Genomic DNA, 18,590 nt, shown 5'->3' on the forward strand with positions numbered 1-18,590 from the left:
TTTAAAAGCATAGCATGTTGCCTTCATATATGCATAGCTTTCTATCTTTATATATGTTCATTACTTGCATTATACGCCTTGCTTGTTGTACAGAGCTAGTGCTCGCTTCAGTGCGGTGTCGACAAAAGATGTAATTTTCTTTTTTATTTTTTTATTAACACAATAAACCAAAAAAACATTAAATGTGAGCCCTACTATAACTTTTAGAAAGTTATTATAGGAAACTGTTGGAGAAAAACAAAATTAAGATTGCTATTTCTTTTGTTAACTTGCTAAATTGATTAGTTTAGCAAGTAAAGTATACCAAACTTCTGGAGATGTTCTTACTTCGCAATTTACAGGGTGTGTTTGGTTCCTTTTAATTCTTAGTGGCTAACTTTTTGAGTCATGCTAGACTTACCCAAGTTTATACAGGCCAACAAGCACTCGTTTAGTTGTTGAGATTGTTTAAGCTTGGCTAAGTTTTTATATGTTTGATTAGTTAGTTTTGTTGGAATAGAATCACCTCCTCGTTCACATGGTAAAGTTACCCCTATTTGGTATTTCATCGAATATGTGATGCGCACCTCACCTTACTCCGCCATCATCCACCTCCCCCCCCCCCCCCAATGTTTGGCTCCGGGGCTCCACCGTCGACATGCAGCTCACCTTCCTCGTGAACTAGACGTGCTCCTCCACCATATACGTCCACTTGTTGGAGGCACATTATGGCAGCTGCTTAACGACAACATGGACACACAAACAGGTGAGGATGAGCTACGAAGAACTTGAGTTGGGTGGTGAGGCGAGAGCGAAGGGAGCTCTAGACCTCGCCGAGTGGGGCAAAGGGAGCTCTGGATCTCGACGAGCATGGCCATGTAGCCTCATTAGTGGAGACAGACGCACACGCCTAGTTCCTCGCAGGCCGCGCATGCGCGGGCCCTCGCCAACCAACCATGGGGTGCCCTAGAGGAGCTCACCGGTGCATCCAAGCCATGGCGCGTGAGGAGAACTGTGCGGCCAAGCTCCATCCGCGAGCTCCTCGCCAGACTAAGCTCAAGTTCCTCAACGTGGGACTCATGGCATCGCGTCCATATGCGAATCACCAGCACCAACACCAACACCCGTGAATCACCAGTAGCGTGCAGCGGGTGTGGTGAGCAGCATGACCAGAACCAGGGTTGCTGCCTCGCTGGGGGCTAGCCTTGTCGAGCCTGGGGGCACGCACCGTGCTAGTACCTAAAGGGACAAGCCAGTGTGGAGAGGGTCGTGATGGCCATGCCAGGGCAAGAAGGGGCCAACGAGGCTAGTGGTGGCGCAACTGATTGAAGGAGGAATGAGGTGGGACCGAGAGGGTGAAAGGTCCAAATGGCTAGAGGGGGGGGTGAATAGCCTATTTAAAAATTCTACAAACTTCACTAAGCAAGTGAGTTAGTAAAACAAATGGCGAAGCAATTCTAGCACTAGCTCAACTAAGCTATGCAAGCCACCTATACAAACTAGTTCAAGGCTAAACACTAAAGCACAACAACAAGAGAAGGCTAGTAAAACTCCTAAACACGAAGACTAAACTAAAAGAGCTAAACAACTAGCAAGGTATACAAGAAAGTAAGGAGTGGAGAGTGATTGTTATACCAACGTTGTAGAGTAGAGATGTATCCAATCAATCACTCACAATCACAAGAGAATCCTCGGCAAGAGATGACACAAGATTTTTTACCGAGGTTCACTTGCTTCCCGGCAAGCTACTCCTCGTTGTGGCGATACACCCACTTGATGGATCACGAGCTAATTGGCAATCCAAAGCCAAACCCTCAGCGGGTGCCGCACATCCACTCACAAGATGGGGATTCTCCAAGCCACGAGCAATCCACTAGAGTAGCCAATTGCGATCTCCCGCGGAGAAGGCTCAAGAACCCCTCACAAATCACTTGGCGAGGCTCGAAACAATCTCCAATCACGAGCTCAACACCATCGCTGCTCCAAGCCGTCTAGGGCGTCGGGAAACACCCAAGAGTAACAAGAAATCCGCAGCAAACTCAAGAATCAAGTGCCACTAAATGCAACTCTCAAAGCAATGCACTTGAATCTCACTCAATCTCACTAGGATTAGCAATCAAGCATAGAGATGAGTGGAGGAAGTGTTCTCTAGCTCAAAGTATGCCTCAAGTATTCAAAAAGTGCAAGAGAGAACCCCTCAAAGCCGGCCACCAACTATTTATAAGCCACCTCAAAGAACTAGCCGTTGGCTGTTTTTCACTGGACTGAAAACGGGGGCACCGGACGCTACTAAGTGAGCACCGGACGCTCGACTCCCTGCGTCCGGTGCACTGGAGTTGGCCACGTGTCGAACTTGAATCTCACGCGTCAGTTTCTAACGGCTACCTGCAACACACCGGACGCTCTGCAAGTCCACACCGGACGGTCCGGTGCTCACCGGACTCGTGCGCAGAGAGGGTGTCAAACTCGCGACCTCACCGGACGCTGGGCACCGGACGGTCCGGTGCTCACCGGACTCGTGCGCAGAGAGGGTTGCAAAAAAAACCCCTCACACCGGACGCTAACCACTGGACGCTACCAGAGTGCGTCCGGTGCTCAACCCTAGCAGGGTCAAGCACACCAGACGCTAAGGCCAGCGTCCGGTGCCTCCGCACTCAGCGTCCGGTGAGTGTTTCTCAGAGAGAAAACACTCCTGCGACTTCTCCAAATTTCCCACGGGCGCAATAGAAAATATACACTTATTTTCTCAAAAGCGCCGAATCCCGCCTCGCAAGCTCGGCGGGAGGGAGAGAGGAACCCACACCCCTCTCCACCCTAGGAACTCCACCTCCTTTGCAAAAGTGCTAACACCAACAAGTGTCCACCACCAAAGTGCAAGTGTGTTAGCTTTTCACAAACTTTTTCACCAAAGGAGTTAAGTTAGCACTTTACTAGATCCTAATGCATATGCTCAAGATGTGGACCTAGTAGCACTTGATTCGAGAGATAACCGTGATTTCCCCTCTTGATAGTCGGCTATCTATCCTAAACCCGGTCAATCACTTCTCTACTCATCTTAGACCGGCAAAAGTAAAACCCTATGTTTATACCCTTGCCTTGATCACTTTGCTCCTCGTCTATCACCAAGATCTTCACTTTATGCTTCATCCCTTTGTGATCATGTGGCCACCTTTCCATGCCACCATGCACCTTCATCACATGTGTTGCTATGCCTAACTCAAATCACTTAAACACAAGGCATTAGCAACTTGGTGTCATTAATTACCAAAACCAAACTTGGGCTTTCAGAGGGGCCGGGAGGAGGACGAAGGGGGAGCACGTGGTGAAAGCATGGGTGGTGATGAGAACAACAGGAGGAGGCTGGATTTGGCTTGGCCAGGATTGAATCATCGGTCTAGTCATTTGACCTGGGCTAGGTTCCAACCCTACTTTTGGCCAGCCCAAGTCAGGCTCCAAACCCTTTACACGCAATTAAACGAAGCAAAATTGGCTCAAGGGAGCCAAATCCAGGGTTAACCACCAATCAAACACACTCATAGGTTTCAACAAACGAGGTTGTGGTCTAGTGGTAGAGCCACATTGCTCACAAAAGTTCGGCCATTGGATCCCTATGTTGCTTTTGATTAAATGTTCATGGGCTATTCCATGATAATGCTCTCATGACTCTTCGCTAGGTGTTCCCATGTGGGATGAGACATGGTGTGTGATATCTTATGTGAGAAAGATGTTGAGCCTATCCTAAGCCTCATGATTCATGAAGGATGATGTGCTAGCATGGCATTACAATAAGGGCAGAATGTTCTTAGTGAAATTGACTTACAAAGTAGGGTGCAAAGAAGAAGAGAAGGCAATGGGATACAGGACAGTCCTCATCGTCTTAATGAGTCTTGAATGAGGATTTGTGTTAGAATCAATTATGGAAGACCAAAGGCTAGTTTGATAGAGCTCCAGTTCCAGCTAAAACAGCTTCAGTTGCGGCTTCTCATGAATGTCAAAAGGACAAAATGACATCAATACCCTTATTTTCTTCATTTTTCTTTATTCTTTTTCCTCCCAACCTTATCAAGTTACCCTCTCTCGTCTCCACCACATGGCATATTCTCTTTCTTCCATTCCCCTACCTTATCACATCCCCAATAGCCTCCGCTCGCCCACGCCTCCGCCATGTGCCGCCACCGCTAAGGGCCATGCCCCGCGGGTCAAGAGTCCACGAAGCCCGTGCCCTCGCCGGAACGCGCCACCATCCTGATGCCGCCTCCTCTCGGTGCAGCCACGCCTGAGACTACCTATGCCCCGGTGCTTGTCTGCTCCATGCTCGCATCTACCTTGTCGTCTCGTTCATGCTTCATCTTGTCGTCGCGTCTGTGCGACCTTACCCGCCCGAGCTAGGGCGAAAGAGTTTAGGGCCCATGCATTGTCATAGGAAGTCTGTGGGAGCTCAATTTTTTTGCTCCCATGGACCACGCTAGCACATGAGAGTGCAATATTTGAGGCTCCTTGGTCGAATCCTCTGTTTGGTAGTGGGACCTAAAAACAACTCTAGAAGCTAGTTGAGAGTCCCTACCAAGGAGCTCTAAGTGTGCAAACAGGATGTTGCATTTCTTGTGGCAGTTAGGGCATAACAGTCTTGCTTTACGTGTTAATATGAGGTGGTGTGATCCATTGCGGGAAAGTACGTGCCAGCGTACCTGATAGATATAGCCCTCGAGCCCCCGAGCGATCCCATGATCTTGGAGGGATTACTCGGGAACTTCTCACCTCGGTACTTAATATATGCCTATGCTGAGTCTCGTCACCCGTCGTTGACACTCGCCGTCTGTGTCATGCACCGACCGTCACCGTCACCATCACTGGCCACCTGGCCCCGCTCCACCCATTCCACCAGTTGCCTAGCCCTGCTCCGCTCGTCTCATCCCTGGCATCGGCCACTTAGCCCCAATCTAGCTGTCTCGTCCTGTGGCACCAGGACTACACCACGCGCATCCGCCTAGGATACCCAGCCTCATGCCATGTAGGAGGAAGAAGCGGAGAAAAAAGATATGTTTTTTTATTTTAGACCTTGTCCATATTTCAATAAGTAGTATGAGGTTGGAGCTCTACAAATGGTTTGGTGGAAGGTCAGTTCTAGCGTAAAGCTTGCTTAATCGTAGAGCACATGTTCTGAAGCTGTATTTTAGAGCTACAGCTATGCTAAACAGGCCTTAAACGTCGTGCAAACATTTTTATTGGCTTGTAAGAGCATCTCAAAGGGTTTTGCATTTGATGTTTGCATTTGAGTAATTTACCAAAAAACTTCAAAAGAGGTATCCAACGGTTTTGTATTTGGAGTTTGCAATTTGGGCAACTTGGCAAATGAGGGAGCAAACTTGGCAAAAATGTCAAGCTGTGGACGACTTTGCAAACCCGATCGCGCGAGCAAAGTCACGCATGAGGAAAGCGCGCATGCCTGGAGACCTTCTATTTTTATCATTTGCCAATTCCAAATGCCAATTCACTTGGAGATGACCTATTTTTATCCTTTACATTTTGTTATGGGAGTTTACAAATAGCAACAAATGTCAAGTCAATTTGCTAAAGCCTTCGGAGATGCTGCGTTTTGCGATATAGTGGCACACAGAATTGACTCTGCTTTTCCTTTTTCCCTTTTTTTTTATATACAAACCGAAGAAGGCGTACGTGCTCGTCCGTCCCGTTCCTCTCTGACCCGTCCGGGATGAGGAACCCGGCGGCACCGGGCGCCGTCACTGAGTCGGCGGAGCTGGTCCTGCCGTTGCTGCCGCCGCAGGACCTGGCAGCCGTGGCATCCGCCTGCCGCGCCCTCCGCGCGGCTGTGACTGGTGTCACCGCGCGCCGCGCCGCCGACGCCGCACGTGGCCTAGAGCCGCTCCCCATCCCGTTCCGCAACTGCGTCGACTCCAAGCCCTATGCCTACTTCCTGTACACTCCCTTCTCCCTCACCCGGCTGGCTCCCGGCGCCTCCGCCCCCAGCGCCCAGCCGTGGGGTGCCGCCTGGGTCCGGCCGCCAGGCCCTACCTGGCCCCGCCCCAACCTCGACGGCTTCCCATCGTCCGTGTGCGGGTGCGCGTGCGCCGCGGCAGAGTGCGGCGGTACCCAGTGCGCGTGCAGCGATGCGGATGCCGACGCAGCGGGCCCGGGCTTCGAGGCTGGGATGGGGAGCCTCAGGGAGTGCGGCGACGGCTGCGCGTGTGCGCCCTCATGTCGGAACCGGCGGACTCAGCGCGGCGTCGCTGTGCGGCTGCGCGTCGTGCGTCACCTGCACAAGGGGTGGGGGCTGCACGCCGCGGAGGCCCTCGGCCGTGGGCAGTTTGTGTGCGAGTACGCCGGTAAAGCAGAACACGCCCCTCTCTCTAGTTTCTTTGGGCTTACTTACTATCTGTTTGATTCGCATCGTTAGTTGAACCGATCTGTTACATGCTTCGTAATCTTCCCCGCTAGCGAAATTTTATGGACTGACCGATTCCTCAAAAATCGCTGGACAACGCGGCTCTGTCCCATGACGGACGAACTGAGCGGTGCCTCAGTCCAAACAGATTGTTAAGTACTCTTACTTACCAAACAAACAATTGATCAATGATTACTCGATTGCCAAATGGGCATTATGAACACACCAGAACAAGCTAAACTGTATTGTAATGATGCACAAGATTAAAAAAAAATTACCCTGCCATCTTAGTAGATTGTTAACCATGTTTGTGCTCTCCACATTTCATAGATATATAAATTCTACTTCTCCACTTGTGTTTTCGGTTAGTTGGTCTATGCTTAGCTTTGCATTGGTTGTGTCTCTGTCATAGCTGGAAAGAAACAGGTTCATAGAGGAGTACATGGGCAAGCCCTTTTTAGTTGCCACAGTATCTGTGATTCATGTAAAATACATTTGTAGTCCTGTACAATTTTTAGCCTCGTGCCCTTTGGAAAAAGAACTACAAAAATCATGCCTTTTCAGCATAAGGTGCTGTTGACAACTTGACATACATAACTTTTAATGCGGTAATAGAGCTTAGGTGCATCAGCTCTAAACAGAAAACTTATTCACACATTGAGGTTTATGATTAGTTTTTGACTTTGTGCTGCATTAGAACTTCGCTATTGGAAAAGATTCAGTTAGGAGATTAGCTCGTGAAATATCTTAACTTCATGTAATCATGCCCCTGCATCATTTTAAGCTTATCAAGTTTCAGAAATTCTCCACACAGCTGCTAGCCCAATGATCTTTTATCTCCAGTTTATGAGGTTGCAGTGGGTTTAAAAGGTTGAGTTTTGTTGGTCAGGCATTCTTATGTTTGGCTCATATAGTCATAAAGATCAGTTAATATCCAGAAGTACTGAGCTTGTGCGCTGATATTTGGAAATATAATATTGCTGATTGTTTGCATGCCCGCCTTTCCAGAAATTACATTATTTTTGTTTTGTTTCCCACAGTTGTTCACGTTGAGTTGTGACTGTTGATTAGTGATACCTGTAGTCACTGGTGCTTTCTATTGTGGTCATCTTTGTATTTAAACTGTAGGGGAGTTTTTGACAACGGAAGAAGCGCGGAGAAGGCAGAAGCTGTACGATGAACTTGCCTCTGGTGGCAACCTCTCTCCCGCACTGATTGTCATACGAGAGCACCTCCCTTCTGGTAAAGCATGCTTAAGAGTCAACATTGATGCAACCAAAGTGGGAAATGTGGCTCGCTTTATCAACCATTCATGTGATGGAGGCAACCTGCACCCCGTGCTAGTGAGGAGCTCTGGTTCGTTGCTCCCAAGGCTCTGCTTCTTTGCTTCCAGGGATATTGTCGAGGGAGAAGAGCTCACCTTCAGTTATGGTGATGCTAGGGTTAGGCCCAAGGGTTTGCCATGCTTTTGTGGAAGCTCGGGTTGTTCTGGTGTGCTTCCTTCAGAAGAAACCTAAGAGCTGACACCATCACCTGTGGTGTCTTACAAATGAGAGTTTGATTCTATTACTGAGGCCTTGTTTAGTTCACCCAAAAACCAAAATCTTTTCAAGATTTTCCGTCACATTGAATCTTACGACACATGCATGGAGTATTAAATATAGATGAAAATAAAAACTAACTGCACAATTTATCTGTAAATCACGAGATGAATCTTTTAAGCCTAGTTACTTCATAATTGGATAATATTTGTCAAATAAAAATGAAAGTGCTAAAGTTTCGAAAACTTTTCAGTTTTCGGAACTAAACAAGGCCTGACTTTGCAATATCATTGTCTTCAGGAGGAATTCCGTGGCACATTCTTTTTGCCATACTGTAAGTGATGTGTGCAACAAAAAAAAAAAAGCGGTCAATTTTTGGTGAAAGAACTGGTCATGTTCGTAATGTGGTCCCTTTTGGCTGTTGTGGACATGCTTTTCCTGCTTACAGTTGATTGACAGATTCTTTGACTGTCAATTTTCTCGCAGACACGACAGCCAACCTTGGCATGGCAATGCAGCTTCTGATGATGCTTCTTTTGCAAGACCTCTTCGTTTCTGCTTTTTCCAGTTCCAGGAGACGCTTGTTTCTTCTACACAACTCCTGGTTTCTGCTTGTTTGAGTGAAACACGGCAGAGTTCCTGCAAGATGTGAAACACGGCTGTCCGCCTGAAAGGCACGAATGCGTCACAAATGTGACTTGCGTGGTCTGTACAGTGAGTCGGTGAACCCTGCACTCAGAGCAACTCCAATCCAAGTTCCTAAATTAAACCTTTAAATTTTTATTTACATGCTATGATAAAAAAAATAAGAGCTCAAATTAAGACCCAACTCTAACCCACCTTCTAAACAAGTAGGATAGGGGTTCTAGATGTGATGGGTTGAAACTATAATTTAGGAGGGCATGGAAAATGGGAGCCCAAGTAGGAGGTGACTTGGATTTGATTTTTTTGAATAAGTCTCTAGATTTAGAATAGGGACTTGTTTAGGAGATGGGTTGAAGTTCGCTCTTACACAGGTTTCATGTTTTGATGAGGAAGAATTCAAGAAAGACAGAATTCACATTCGCACCCCCCACCACGTCGTAGGGAGCTCAACGCTTCATCAGAGTATTTGAACAATAACGAACGGGGCTGCTCAGCCTCTGTGCCTTATGTTCCCGCGCCGTGGAATCCGCAGGCGCAGGCACGCGCGAGCGGCGTGCACCCCCGCGCGACACGGAGCTCATAAATCTTGCGTGGCCACCCAGCGGGGTAGTAGCTAGCGCGCCGTCACCGCGATCCACCACCACCAGGACCAGGTGCTCGCGCGCGCCTTGTTTAAGCGACGAACCCCGCGCGCCGGCGGCGCGAACGCACGGTGATAGTACATGCATGTCGCGCGCGACGCAGTCGCCCAGCAAGCGCGCGAACGCCGCGTCCGTCGCGGCGGTGGCAGCGGCAGGCCCGGCCCACGCGCAGGGCGAGGAGGCGTCGTCGCTCTGGGGGGCCGGGGCGCCGTGCGGCGCGTGCAAGTTCCTGCGGCGGCGATGCGTGCCGGGGTGCGTCTTCGCGCCGCACTTTGGCGGCAGCGGCGGGGGCGGGGCCGGCGCGGCGCAGTTCGCGGCCGTGCACAAGGTGTTCGGCGCCAGCAATGTGGCGAAGATGCTGTCGCGGGTGCCCGTGGCGCTGCGCCGGGACGCGGCCAGCACCGTCTGCTACGAGGCGCAGGCGCGCATCGCCGATCCCGTCTACGGCTGCGTCGGCACCATCCTTGCGCTCCAGCACCAGGTTAATTAATGTTACCACGATAACGATAGTACCATACCACGCGATGTTGGCACACCCACAACGCCGCCGCCGTTGTGCTTTGTGCATACCATAGGTCTTCTCCACTTGCTCGGTTAATTTGCTTCCCGTGCTCAACAACTCACACCTGATCGCTGGTTACGATTAGTTTCATGGTGGTATTTTCAGAGGAAAGTTTCATGGTTAATTAGGACAAGACGACGTTGTATAGCCCTATATTTTAAACAGGTAGCATAATAATTCGTATGTATCTGTGTATAACAGGTAGCACTCGTCCAAGCCGAGCTCTCCATTGCGCAAACCGAGCTACTCAACCACAGGCTGGCCTTGGCAACGGTGCATCCGGCGTACACCGTTGCGTCGCCCACGAGCCAAATGGTGAACTGTAGCTCTCTCTCACAGGCCGTGGATTTCATAGACACTGAGCCAAAATGCTTCCCGCCGCCTCTCCTACCATTACCATCGCAGCAACAGCGGGAACAAGAACGGGAGAGGGGCAGTCCAACGGATGTTTTCGCGCACAACACCCCCGGGAAATAGAAATTCTTGCAACTGTATCATGTTGTTTTTCATGTATATTTAAATTTTTGTTGATTTATGAATAGTTCTTAAGAACACTAGTACAGCCGGCGACTATAGTGGCGGTTCCAGAGGGGTTTACATTGGCGGCATCCAATACCGCCAGTGCCATTCGACAGTACAAATCAGCAAAATGTACAATCGGCTTCTTACCAACCGATTGTAGTAACATTTTACAGAGTCGGTTCAGTATACGAGCCGCCTGTAGAAATAGGTTTACATAGGCGCCTCATGCTCATGTAGAACACCGCCAGAAGAAATAAGTTTACATAGGCAGATTTTTATAAGAACCGATTGAATAAAAAAGCTTACACTGGCGTTTCTTGACAAAAACCGCCTCTGGCGTTTCTTTACACAAACACCACACAGTGCCCAATATTAGACAATTATAATCATAAATATAACAAAGGCAAAATATAAGTATAATTCAAAGACTCACAGGCAAATGTATATAATTCATAGACTCACAGGTAGATTGTTTCTTCATCTACAAACAGTAGTGGAAACTACAAAAATAACTAAAAATACACCATATAAGTACCACGTGTGAACAACAAAAGTTTCCACTCATTGTTTTGCTTGGTACTACGAATCCTCATGTTCTATGAGATCTTGGTACTCTGGATTCGCTAAGTTATCATGGGTATCAAAATACTTTCCATCCTTGTGAAGCACTTCTTTCATGATGAACCTACACATTTCATCGCAAATTTTTATGAGCTCTTCTAACGAAAGATGATTACCCATTGAATCATTACACTTGTATACCTGCAAAAATTATTAAGCCACTGTACATATTACAAACTAACAAATATATGGAGGCAGCATCAGTAATGACATTCACATGTGACTTCCACTTACTTTCTTGCCAGTGTACCGACCGTCGTGTCTAAGAAACTCGCATACATAGTACCCACAGTGCATCGATCCCGGTGATTGCTTGTGACACTGTAAGAACTGAAAAATATTAACAAGTGCATGTTTCGAGTGATAAATTTGAACTACAGGCAACAGGGACAAGATCAACCAACAAAACAGTATTAATCTTTATCCTGGCCCAATTTCCATCTTTATTGAGCCAATATTCGAGACTTCAGCAATACGCCAATTGCGACAAACTGTAATTGCTACTGATCATATTCAAGATCTTCATCCACCTTGTCCAAAATTTTACAATGAGCAAAGGTATAGTACTGCTTTGCTTATGAACTTTTTCCCAGGACTATGAGACGGATACTACAGATTAATTAAAAGCTTCTAAAAGGGAAGGCACAGGAAAAACTAAGGACCTGATTGGTTTACAGCCAAATTTTGCCCAACCAGAACCAGGGCACCTCCAAAATTGCGCGCTAATTTGGTTTGAATTGCGACAAACTGTAATTGCTACTGATCATATTCAAGATCTTCATCCACCTTGTACAAAATTTTACAGTGAGCAAAGGTGATCTGATGTTGGAAGAAATTGGGAACTTGAAGGCATTCAAGAAGCCTATTGCACGTGCTAGGCGTGTCACCACATTCATTTATAAGCATAGGAGGCTTCTTAGTGCATTGAGGGCTCAAACAGGTTTGTTAGGACAGCGAAGACTCGATTTGCCACATCATTTCTCACACTGAGGAGTTTGTACCAGAACAAATATGCCTTGAAGAGCTTGTTTCTTAGTAAAGAATGGATGGCATACCTTGTGTAAAACTGCAGCAGGTCAGCAAGTGCAAGACATTGTGTTATCTATTGAGTTTTGGAACTGAGTACTAGATTGCCTAGCTAAGAGCTTCAGCCCCACTCTTAATTGTTTTCAAAAACTATGGTGTTATTTGTAATGCTTATGCATGCACTAAAACTTGCTAATTTGTTATCTTGATCCTTGGTCCTTATCTCCTGTGTATTGTTTCCAATTTAGTTCTCAGCAACAACTAATAACTTTTTTGCTTACTGAATTATGTAATTTTCTATGCAGTTTCCTTAAAGAGGATGGATGCTTCATGGTAGAAGAGCCTTTGGAAAGGAAAAGAAACCTGGGCTCAAGAATTGGCAACAAACAAGGTATGTATGTGCTCGCCGCAGCGCCTTACAATGTTTATATGGCATCGCCTGGCGTCCGCCACAAACGCCTAGGCGTTAATTGTGGGGCGGCGCCTCAAAAACATGGACTGATGAAAGCACTGAGTTCATGCTTCAATGGTGTGTTGATTACCTAAAGGAGAACTTCTAGGTGCATGGAAGCAACAACACCACCATATGTGTGCCCAAGCTCTAAATGCTAGATTTCGAATTGGAAGATACCACACACCAAGTTGATCGCCATTTCAGGCAAATCGAGAAGTGGAATTGGATAAAACTAGTTCTGGACAACAGTGGCTATGGCTTTGCAGCATCATGCAATGCAAGTATTAGTGAAGCAATCGATCTATGCTCCATTAAAAACACACTGATTTATATGCAGCCAGATACTCAAAAGCTCTCAAAGTGATTAAGGAATTCAGAGTTTCAGACCTGACCAAAGATCTCCACTAGCCGCCATTTCAGGCAAATCGAGAAGTGGAATTGGATAAAACTAGTTCTGGACAACAGTGGCTATGGCTTTGATGCAGCATCATGCAATGCAAGTATCAGTGAAGCAATCATTTATATGCCCCATTTAAAACACAATGATTAATATGCAGCCAGATACTCAAAGCTCTCAAAATGATTAAGGAATTCAGAGTTTCAGACCAGACCAAAGATCTCCACTAGCAGCACTACGTCAGTGAAGCAATTTGCACATTTTCTACCTGAAATGCCTCATATGTCTAAGGAATTTAATCCTAGCTTCAGCTCCTTAGTTCTCACATGATAAAATAAAAATCGAGGTGAGCCAACTAATCTTATTATTTTATATTGTAACATTTTTTCATTTAGGCTGCAGGAGGTGCACATTTTTCGAAACACTGTTTTCCCTATCATACAGATCCAAAAGCAAAGGTATAATTTCCTCTACAGCATGGCTACTTCTTTCAAAAAAATCAGTCATGCCTCATCAACTATATATAGAAAAGAATCTATGTCCACAGAAAATCCATACTCAAACAAATAGACAAGACAAATATGAATGCTTATTTAAAATTACCTGATATCCATACCGCATGTGTAGCGGTTTATTTGTTTTTTGTGGATCATGCGGCCCACCATTCGACTTATATGACTTATAAGCCCTACAGATATTGAATGATTTCACCATGTCGTTACCATATCTCTTAGACAAGATACAAATGTTAAAAAGAATGCATGCATTCACGACTTACTCATTTAAAATATAGCTGATTTTTTCAAAGCTTTTCTCTGGGAAATCTGCAGAGTCAAGGACCAAAACCCGTGCAAAAGCAAAGGTATAATTTCCTCTACAGCATGGCTACTTCTTTCAAAAAAATCAGTCATGCCTCATCAACTATATATAGAAAAGAATCTATGTCCACAGAAAATCCATACTCAAACAAATAGACAAGACAAATATGAATGCTTATTTAAAATTACCTGATATCCATACCGCATGTGTAGCGGTTTATTTGTTTTTTGTGGATCATGCGGCCCACCATTCGACTTATATGACTTATAAGCCCTACAGAGATTGAATGATTTCACCATGTCGTTACCATATCTCTTAGACAAGATACAAATGTTAAAAAGAATGCATGCATTCACGACTTACTCATTTAAAATATAGCTGATTTTTTCAAAGCTTTTCTCTGGGAAATCTGCAGAGTCAAGGACCAAAACCCGTGCATCATAAAGATAAATGTGCATACAAACCCAATGCGTTTGCTTACTGCACCAATTTAATGAAATTGTGTCAAGACAGTAACAACTCTGAGAACACAAAATATTAAGCGAAATTAGGAGCAGCATACCTGAGGAAGTATGGTGCACATACAACTCTCCTGTCTTGGAATTCAAGAAAGTTATTTGATATGTAGGCGATCACTGCATGTTCCTGCTTCTCTTGCTCCTCCACTCTAATTTGGGATATTTCAACCTCAGTCTTGCCCACAAATAGGTCGTTCTCAGGACCCATAACCGCTGTGTGTGCAACCTCGCTTATTCTAAACGGGTCTAGATACCCAACCTTTTTCCCCCTGTGAAGAAATGGGTTCTCAGTAAACTTCATCTCCTGGTCGGTTATTTGCATTCTGTAAAGTGCAGGACCATGTAAGATTTCATGCCATAATATTGGAATAGAAATTAAACATAATTATGTACGAGTACAACTTACAGGCACCACATCCTCATGAGCTGTAGTTCGAGTTTGTCGAGGCGAAACATATACCAAATGTCCTCGAAGTCAAGTGGGATCTTGAATGGATAAGCCACAAATGTAAGTGCTGGTGGTACAACTACGTTGAAGGTATTGATCTCAACCGAAGATGCTCTCATATACCAACCATGCAGCCTCTTCATCCAATGTGAAGCACAGTTGAGATCATTCAACTGGAGTAGAGGCCTACCAGGCACATATTTTTTGGGGAAATTCTCATAATCGTTCTTTGTTGGCTTCTGCTTAGTCTTTTTCGAGGTGGAGGCAGCTTGTTCTATTACTGGTCTCCTTGTAGCTCCATTTAACCACTTCTTCATAATCAGTGGTGATTGCTTATCACTACAGTCCAGAACCATACTTGGCACAGAGGCTACTTTACCCTCAGCGCCCATAGGTACCGACGAGGCATCCTTCCGGCTAGGGAGTGCTGAATTTTCTGTTGGCAATGGTGTTAGTGGGCCAGATAGAGGATCTGAGGTAAGGTTGAGACTAAATGATTGTGGCTGGTTAGGTTCTGGTGCTGGTAACGTGTTTTGAGATGGTATGTCCTTAATAAAGGATGGGTTAGGTGTCAGGATTGCGGCGTCTATAGAAGATGGATGGTTCTGTAATGGTGGGGAGGAACACGCATGCGAGAACCCTCTCTCATCAAGTATGGAAGTTGGGATTGGTGGAACAGGATTGTCCAACCTGATGTCCCGTCGAGGCCATAAGATGAAATTGTTGATAGCTTGTCCAAGTTTCTCAATACCCTCTGTAGTGGGGATGTCTAGCAAGTCGTCCTCATGTCCTTCCACGACTGTCAACACTTCAACCCTGGCGTAGTCATTAGGAATTGGACTGCCGTGAAACTCGCGGCCAGGGATTGCAAAACCTGTGGCAACTTTTATCGTACGGACATTGGTGATGTCGTATGATATAACTAGGGAGCAAGCTGATGGTTGAACGATGTCATCAACTGCATGGTGCTTGTTTGTTGTAGATCCGATACTGCTCGGAACTAATGGACCCGAGGAATCCATGACAACCATCTGCATCTCTGGTGGCTGTGTGATCATCTGTGGCTGCTGTATTGTGGGCACCTATTGAGCTGACATTACACTAGCCAATTTTTGCATCAACTCAGAACTAGGATTGGCAATGATTTCAATCAACATTTGTGACATTTCTTGCTTAGCCTCCTCCCTACCACGATCTCTCAAAGCTTCCTTGTATCCGTCGCATTTTCTATACATGTCAGCATAATCAGGGAATCCTTCTTTCCAGCCCAACTTCGACGACAAGCCTCGCACACGACCAGGATGCTCTGGGTTTCCTAGACCAACAGTAAGGGCATCCCTCTCCCTTGATGGCTTGAATGATCCTTCCTTCTGCTTAGCTGCCACGGCCAAATTGTTCTTGGCTGCTTCATCGACCTTTGGATCTGTCCATGTGAAACAGCCCGGCTCAATTTCTTTTGGCTGTCGAGCAAGAAGCCATCGTCTGCCCCTTGGTTCAACGTTTTCAAACCTCGGCGGTAACCCATTCTTTATCCTATCAGCATCTTCTGCCTCCCATTCAGGAATCTTACGGTCATAACCACCCGTGCCAAGGTGGTGGCTGTAGATGTTCTTCTTAGCATTACGACTATTGGCTTCACTCTTAGCTAAGAACTCAGCAGATGTCTTCTGCTCAACAAAGTTCTTCCACTGATTTGCAGAAATATTTTTGTATTTCTTCGGTGGATCCAATCCTTTCTTCACGTACTTGGTAGTTAGTTCAGACCTAAAGCTACGGAAGCTGATTCCAAGCTGCTTCCATGCATACTGCTTTGCGATAGCTCGTGACTGCCTTGCGAAAATAAACCTTGTTTTCAGCTTTTTCCATAAGTCCTTCCTCATTTTCAATGGCACCTGATCCCAGTGTGAGATTGTAATGTCTAATTTGTCTCTGACAAGGAAACCGATGGCGTTGCGGAACTTAGCTCGCACCTCAAAAGGTTCTAGGGGCTGTCCTTTAGGGCCTACTTCTCTTACAGAATATGTACGATCTGGCCACTTGTTCACACCTCGTTTTCCTCTCTTCCGCTTCCTCCCAATTTCGGCGGTGTTCACAGTTTCGTCTGGTGCTGAAGACAATACATCTCCCTCCGATTCATCCCACAGTTGAGAAGTTACCTAGGAAGAACAACCAATCATATATGAGGTACGTCATACATATATGATGGAATGTAAGCATACGTTGCCGCCCTATTTCTGAAACTATATACCTCATCATCTGGATTGCAAGTAGGATCTCTGGCTTCTGCACGTGCAGCCACCCTATCTATGCTGGGTTCTGGATCTGGCGGTGTCTGCCACGATGATGACCCACTTGTGGTGTTCTGCTGTGACCCTTGGACATCCACCTGCTGCTCTCCAATGTTTGCAGACCTCATTGCGCAAATTCTGATTTAGAGAGAACATGTATTAATTAACAGCAATAAATGCAACATACATAGGCATGTAACTCGTATTGTACTTAAATTTCTTGCACATACATATGTATTATGTATATGTACGATACAAAAAGATCAACTACTACCACTGGCAGAGCTAGGTGGAGTTCACATTATGATTCGATTTGTAGTCTTTTAAAGCTGTACAAGCCTACATTTCTAGTATTGAAAGATATTGCTACTGCTAGAGGTTTTGGAACCACACCTGCTGGACGAGCAAAGGCTGCTGGTGCTGTTAAATAAATGATGTCTTTTGACTTTGTCTTCATTTTACATGTTACAAAAGAACTCAAGGGCATCACAGATCTGCTTTGCAAAAAGCTACAGCAAAAAACTCAGGATATTGTCAATGCTATGGATGATGTGGCCACCACCAAGAAATTGATCCAAAAATTAAGAGATCATGACTGGAGTGCTCTTCTTAATGATGTGACATCATTTTGCATAAAACAAGGAATACAAGTACCAGATATGAATGCCTTCAATGCTGACTACATTCGATCTCGTGCTGAGAATGAGCTATCGGTTGAGCATCACTACAAATATGATATTTTCACAGTTGCTGTTGATCAACAATTACATGAGTTAAATAGCAGGTTAGGTGAACAAGCCACAGAGCTACTCGTTTTGTGTACCTCTTTGGATCCTAGAGACTCATTTAAATCATTCAAAATTGATGATATTTGCTTGCTACCTTCAAAGTTCTATCCTTCTGATTTTTCTGAACAAGAAAGAAATAGATTGAGACAACAATTACAGCATTATGAGCTTGATGTCCTCACAGATCCACAGTTCCAGAATTCGAACAGCATTTTGAGTGACAATCTATATAAGCAGCGGAAATTAGTAGCGCACAATTTGCACTGCACTCAACCACACATATGAGAAATTGATAACATAGACATAGTCTCTTCCATGGTGGCTGCAGGAGAGGGAGCTCACCGGGAGAGACCTGCTGCTGCCGAAGTGGCTGGGGGAGGGGGAGACGCGCGACCTTATGTTGCTGCTGAAGTGGATGGGAGTCGACCGCCGGCCAGGTGCCGTCGCCGGCGCCGCCAGCCAGAGGTGGGTGTTTGCGCAGCAGTGCACGCCAGTCGCCAGTCGCCAGCCGCCGGGGCCGGACCGCAGAGAACCAACGGCGGCGCCCTACCCAAGTGGATGGGGACAAAGCCGGCACCACCGGCCAGGGTAGCTTCAGGGCGCGACGACTTCGTCGAGGCCCCACAGCCGCCGAGAAACAACAGACCGCAGGGAGCCCGCGCAGTGAGTTGGAGTAGGGAGGGAGAGCACGGGATGGCGACGTCGCCGGAAACCGCGCCGCCGCGGCGTGAAACTCTGGCTGGCCGAGAGCCTGTGAACGGTCGTCCATGCGTGACGTCTGTGCTCAACATTAGTGACAACGCGTCTGTGCTTTTCCTTTTTTTTTGAAATCCTGTGCTTTTCCTTCTTTTTCCTTCAGGCTTGGGCTTCTTCTCTACAACTAAAAAGACCCGGAGGTCATCGTCAGCCCACGCTAATCGCCCCCCCCCCTCGCGCTA

The 18,590-nt window shown here is 46.4% G+C and overlaps 4 protein-coding genes across 13 annotated transcripts; 2 read left to right on the plus strand and 2 right to left on the minus strand.

The window, feature by feature from the left end:
* LOC8079274 (histone-lysine N-methyltransferase SUVR3) lies at positions 5,652-8,006 on the plus strand. The gene is made up of 2 exons (XM_002456369.2): positions 5,652-6,323; positions 7,511-8,006. The coding sequence occupies exons 1-2, from the start codon at positions 5,693-5,695 to the stop codon at positions 7,897-7,899; spliced, it is 1,020 nt and encodes a 339-aa protein (XP_002456414.1). The 5' UTR covers positions 5,652-5,692; the 3' UTR covers positions 7,900-8,006.
* On the plus strand, positions 9,098-10,328 carry LOC8072131 (LOB domain-containing protein 20). Its single transcript, XM_002456370.2, has 2 exons — positions 9,098-9,690; positions 9,973-10,328. Exons 1-2 carry the CDS (start codon positions 9,295-9,297, stop codon positions 10,246-10,248), a joined length of 672 nt encoding a protein of 223 aa, XP_002456415.1. The 5' UTR covers positions 9,098-9,294; the 3' UTR covers positions 10,249-10,328.
* LOC110433410 lies at positions 10,689-15,655 on the minus strand. 9 transcript variants are annotated; one of them, XM_021455474.1, is made up of 8 exons: positions 14,535-15,655; positions 14,173-14,451; positions 13,974-14,090; positions 13,799-13,883; positions 13,570-13,676; positions 13,395-13,479; positions 11,149-11,235; positions 10,689-11,055 (listed from the first exon to the last, which is right to left on the minus strand). In XM_021455474.1, exons 1-8 carry the CDS (start codon positions 15,632-15,634, stop codon positions 10,873-10,875), a joined length of 2,043 nt encoding a protein of 680 aa, XP_021311149.1. In that variant the 5' UTR covers positions 15,635-15,655; the 3' UTR covers positions 10,689-10,872. The 9 variants fall into 9 exon arrangements, 7 of the variants coding, with proteins under 7 accessions (XP_021311149.1, XP_021311143.1, XP_021311144.1 ...); XM_021455468.1 differs by having other exon boundaries at positions 10,689-10,978; positions 14,535-15,632; XR_002450822.1 differs by lacking the exons at positions 10,689-11,055; positions 11,149-11,235 and adding exons at positions 11,242-11,444; positions 11,701-13,308 and having other exon boundaries at positions 14,535-15,632.
* LOC8072132 lies at positions 15,628-18,567 on the minus strand. 2 transcript variants are annotated; one of them, XM_021455476.1, is made up of 5 exons: positions 18,047-18,567; positions 17,835-17,877; positions 17,258-17,315; positions 16,825-17,002; positions 15,628-16,732 (listed from the first exon to the last, which is right to left on the minus strand). In XM_021455476.1, exons 1-5 carry the CDS (start codon positions 18,419-18,421, stop codon positions 15,659-15,661), a joined length of 1,728 nt encoding a protein of 575 aa, XP_021311151.1. In that variant the 5' UTR covers positions 18,422-18,567; the 3' UTR covers positions 15,628-15,658. The 2 variants fall into 2 exon arrangements, with proteins under 2 accessions (XP_021311151.1, XP_021311150.1); XM_021455475.1 differs by lacking the exon at positions 17,835-17,877 and having other exon boundaries at positions 17,995-18,567.

This window comes from Sorghum bicolor, chromosome 3 (genome assembly GCF_000003195.3).
Source record: "Sorghum bicolor cultivar BTx623 chromosome 3, Sorghum_bicolor_NCBIv3, whole genome shotgun sequence".
Classification (NCBI taxonomy): Eukaryota; Viridiplantae; Streptophyta; class Magnoliopsida; order Poales; family Poaceae; genus Sorghum; species Sorghum bicolor.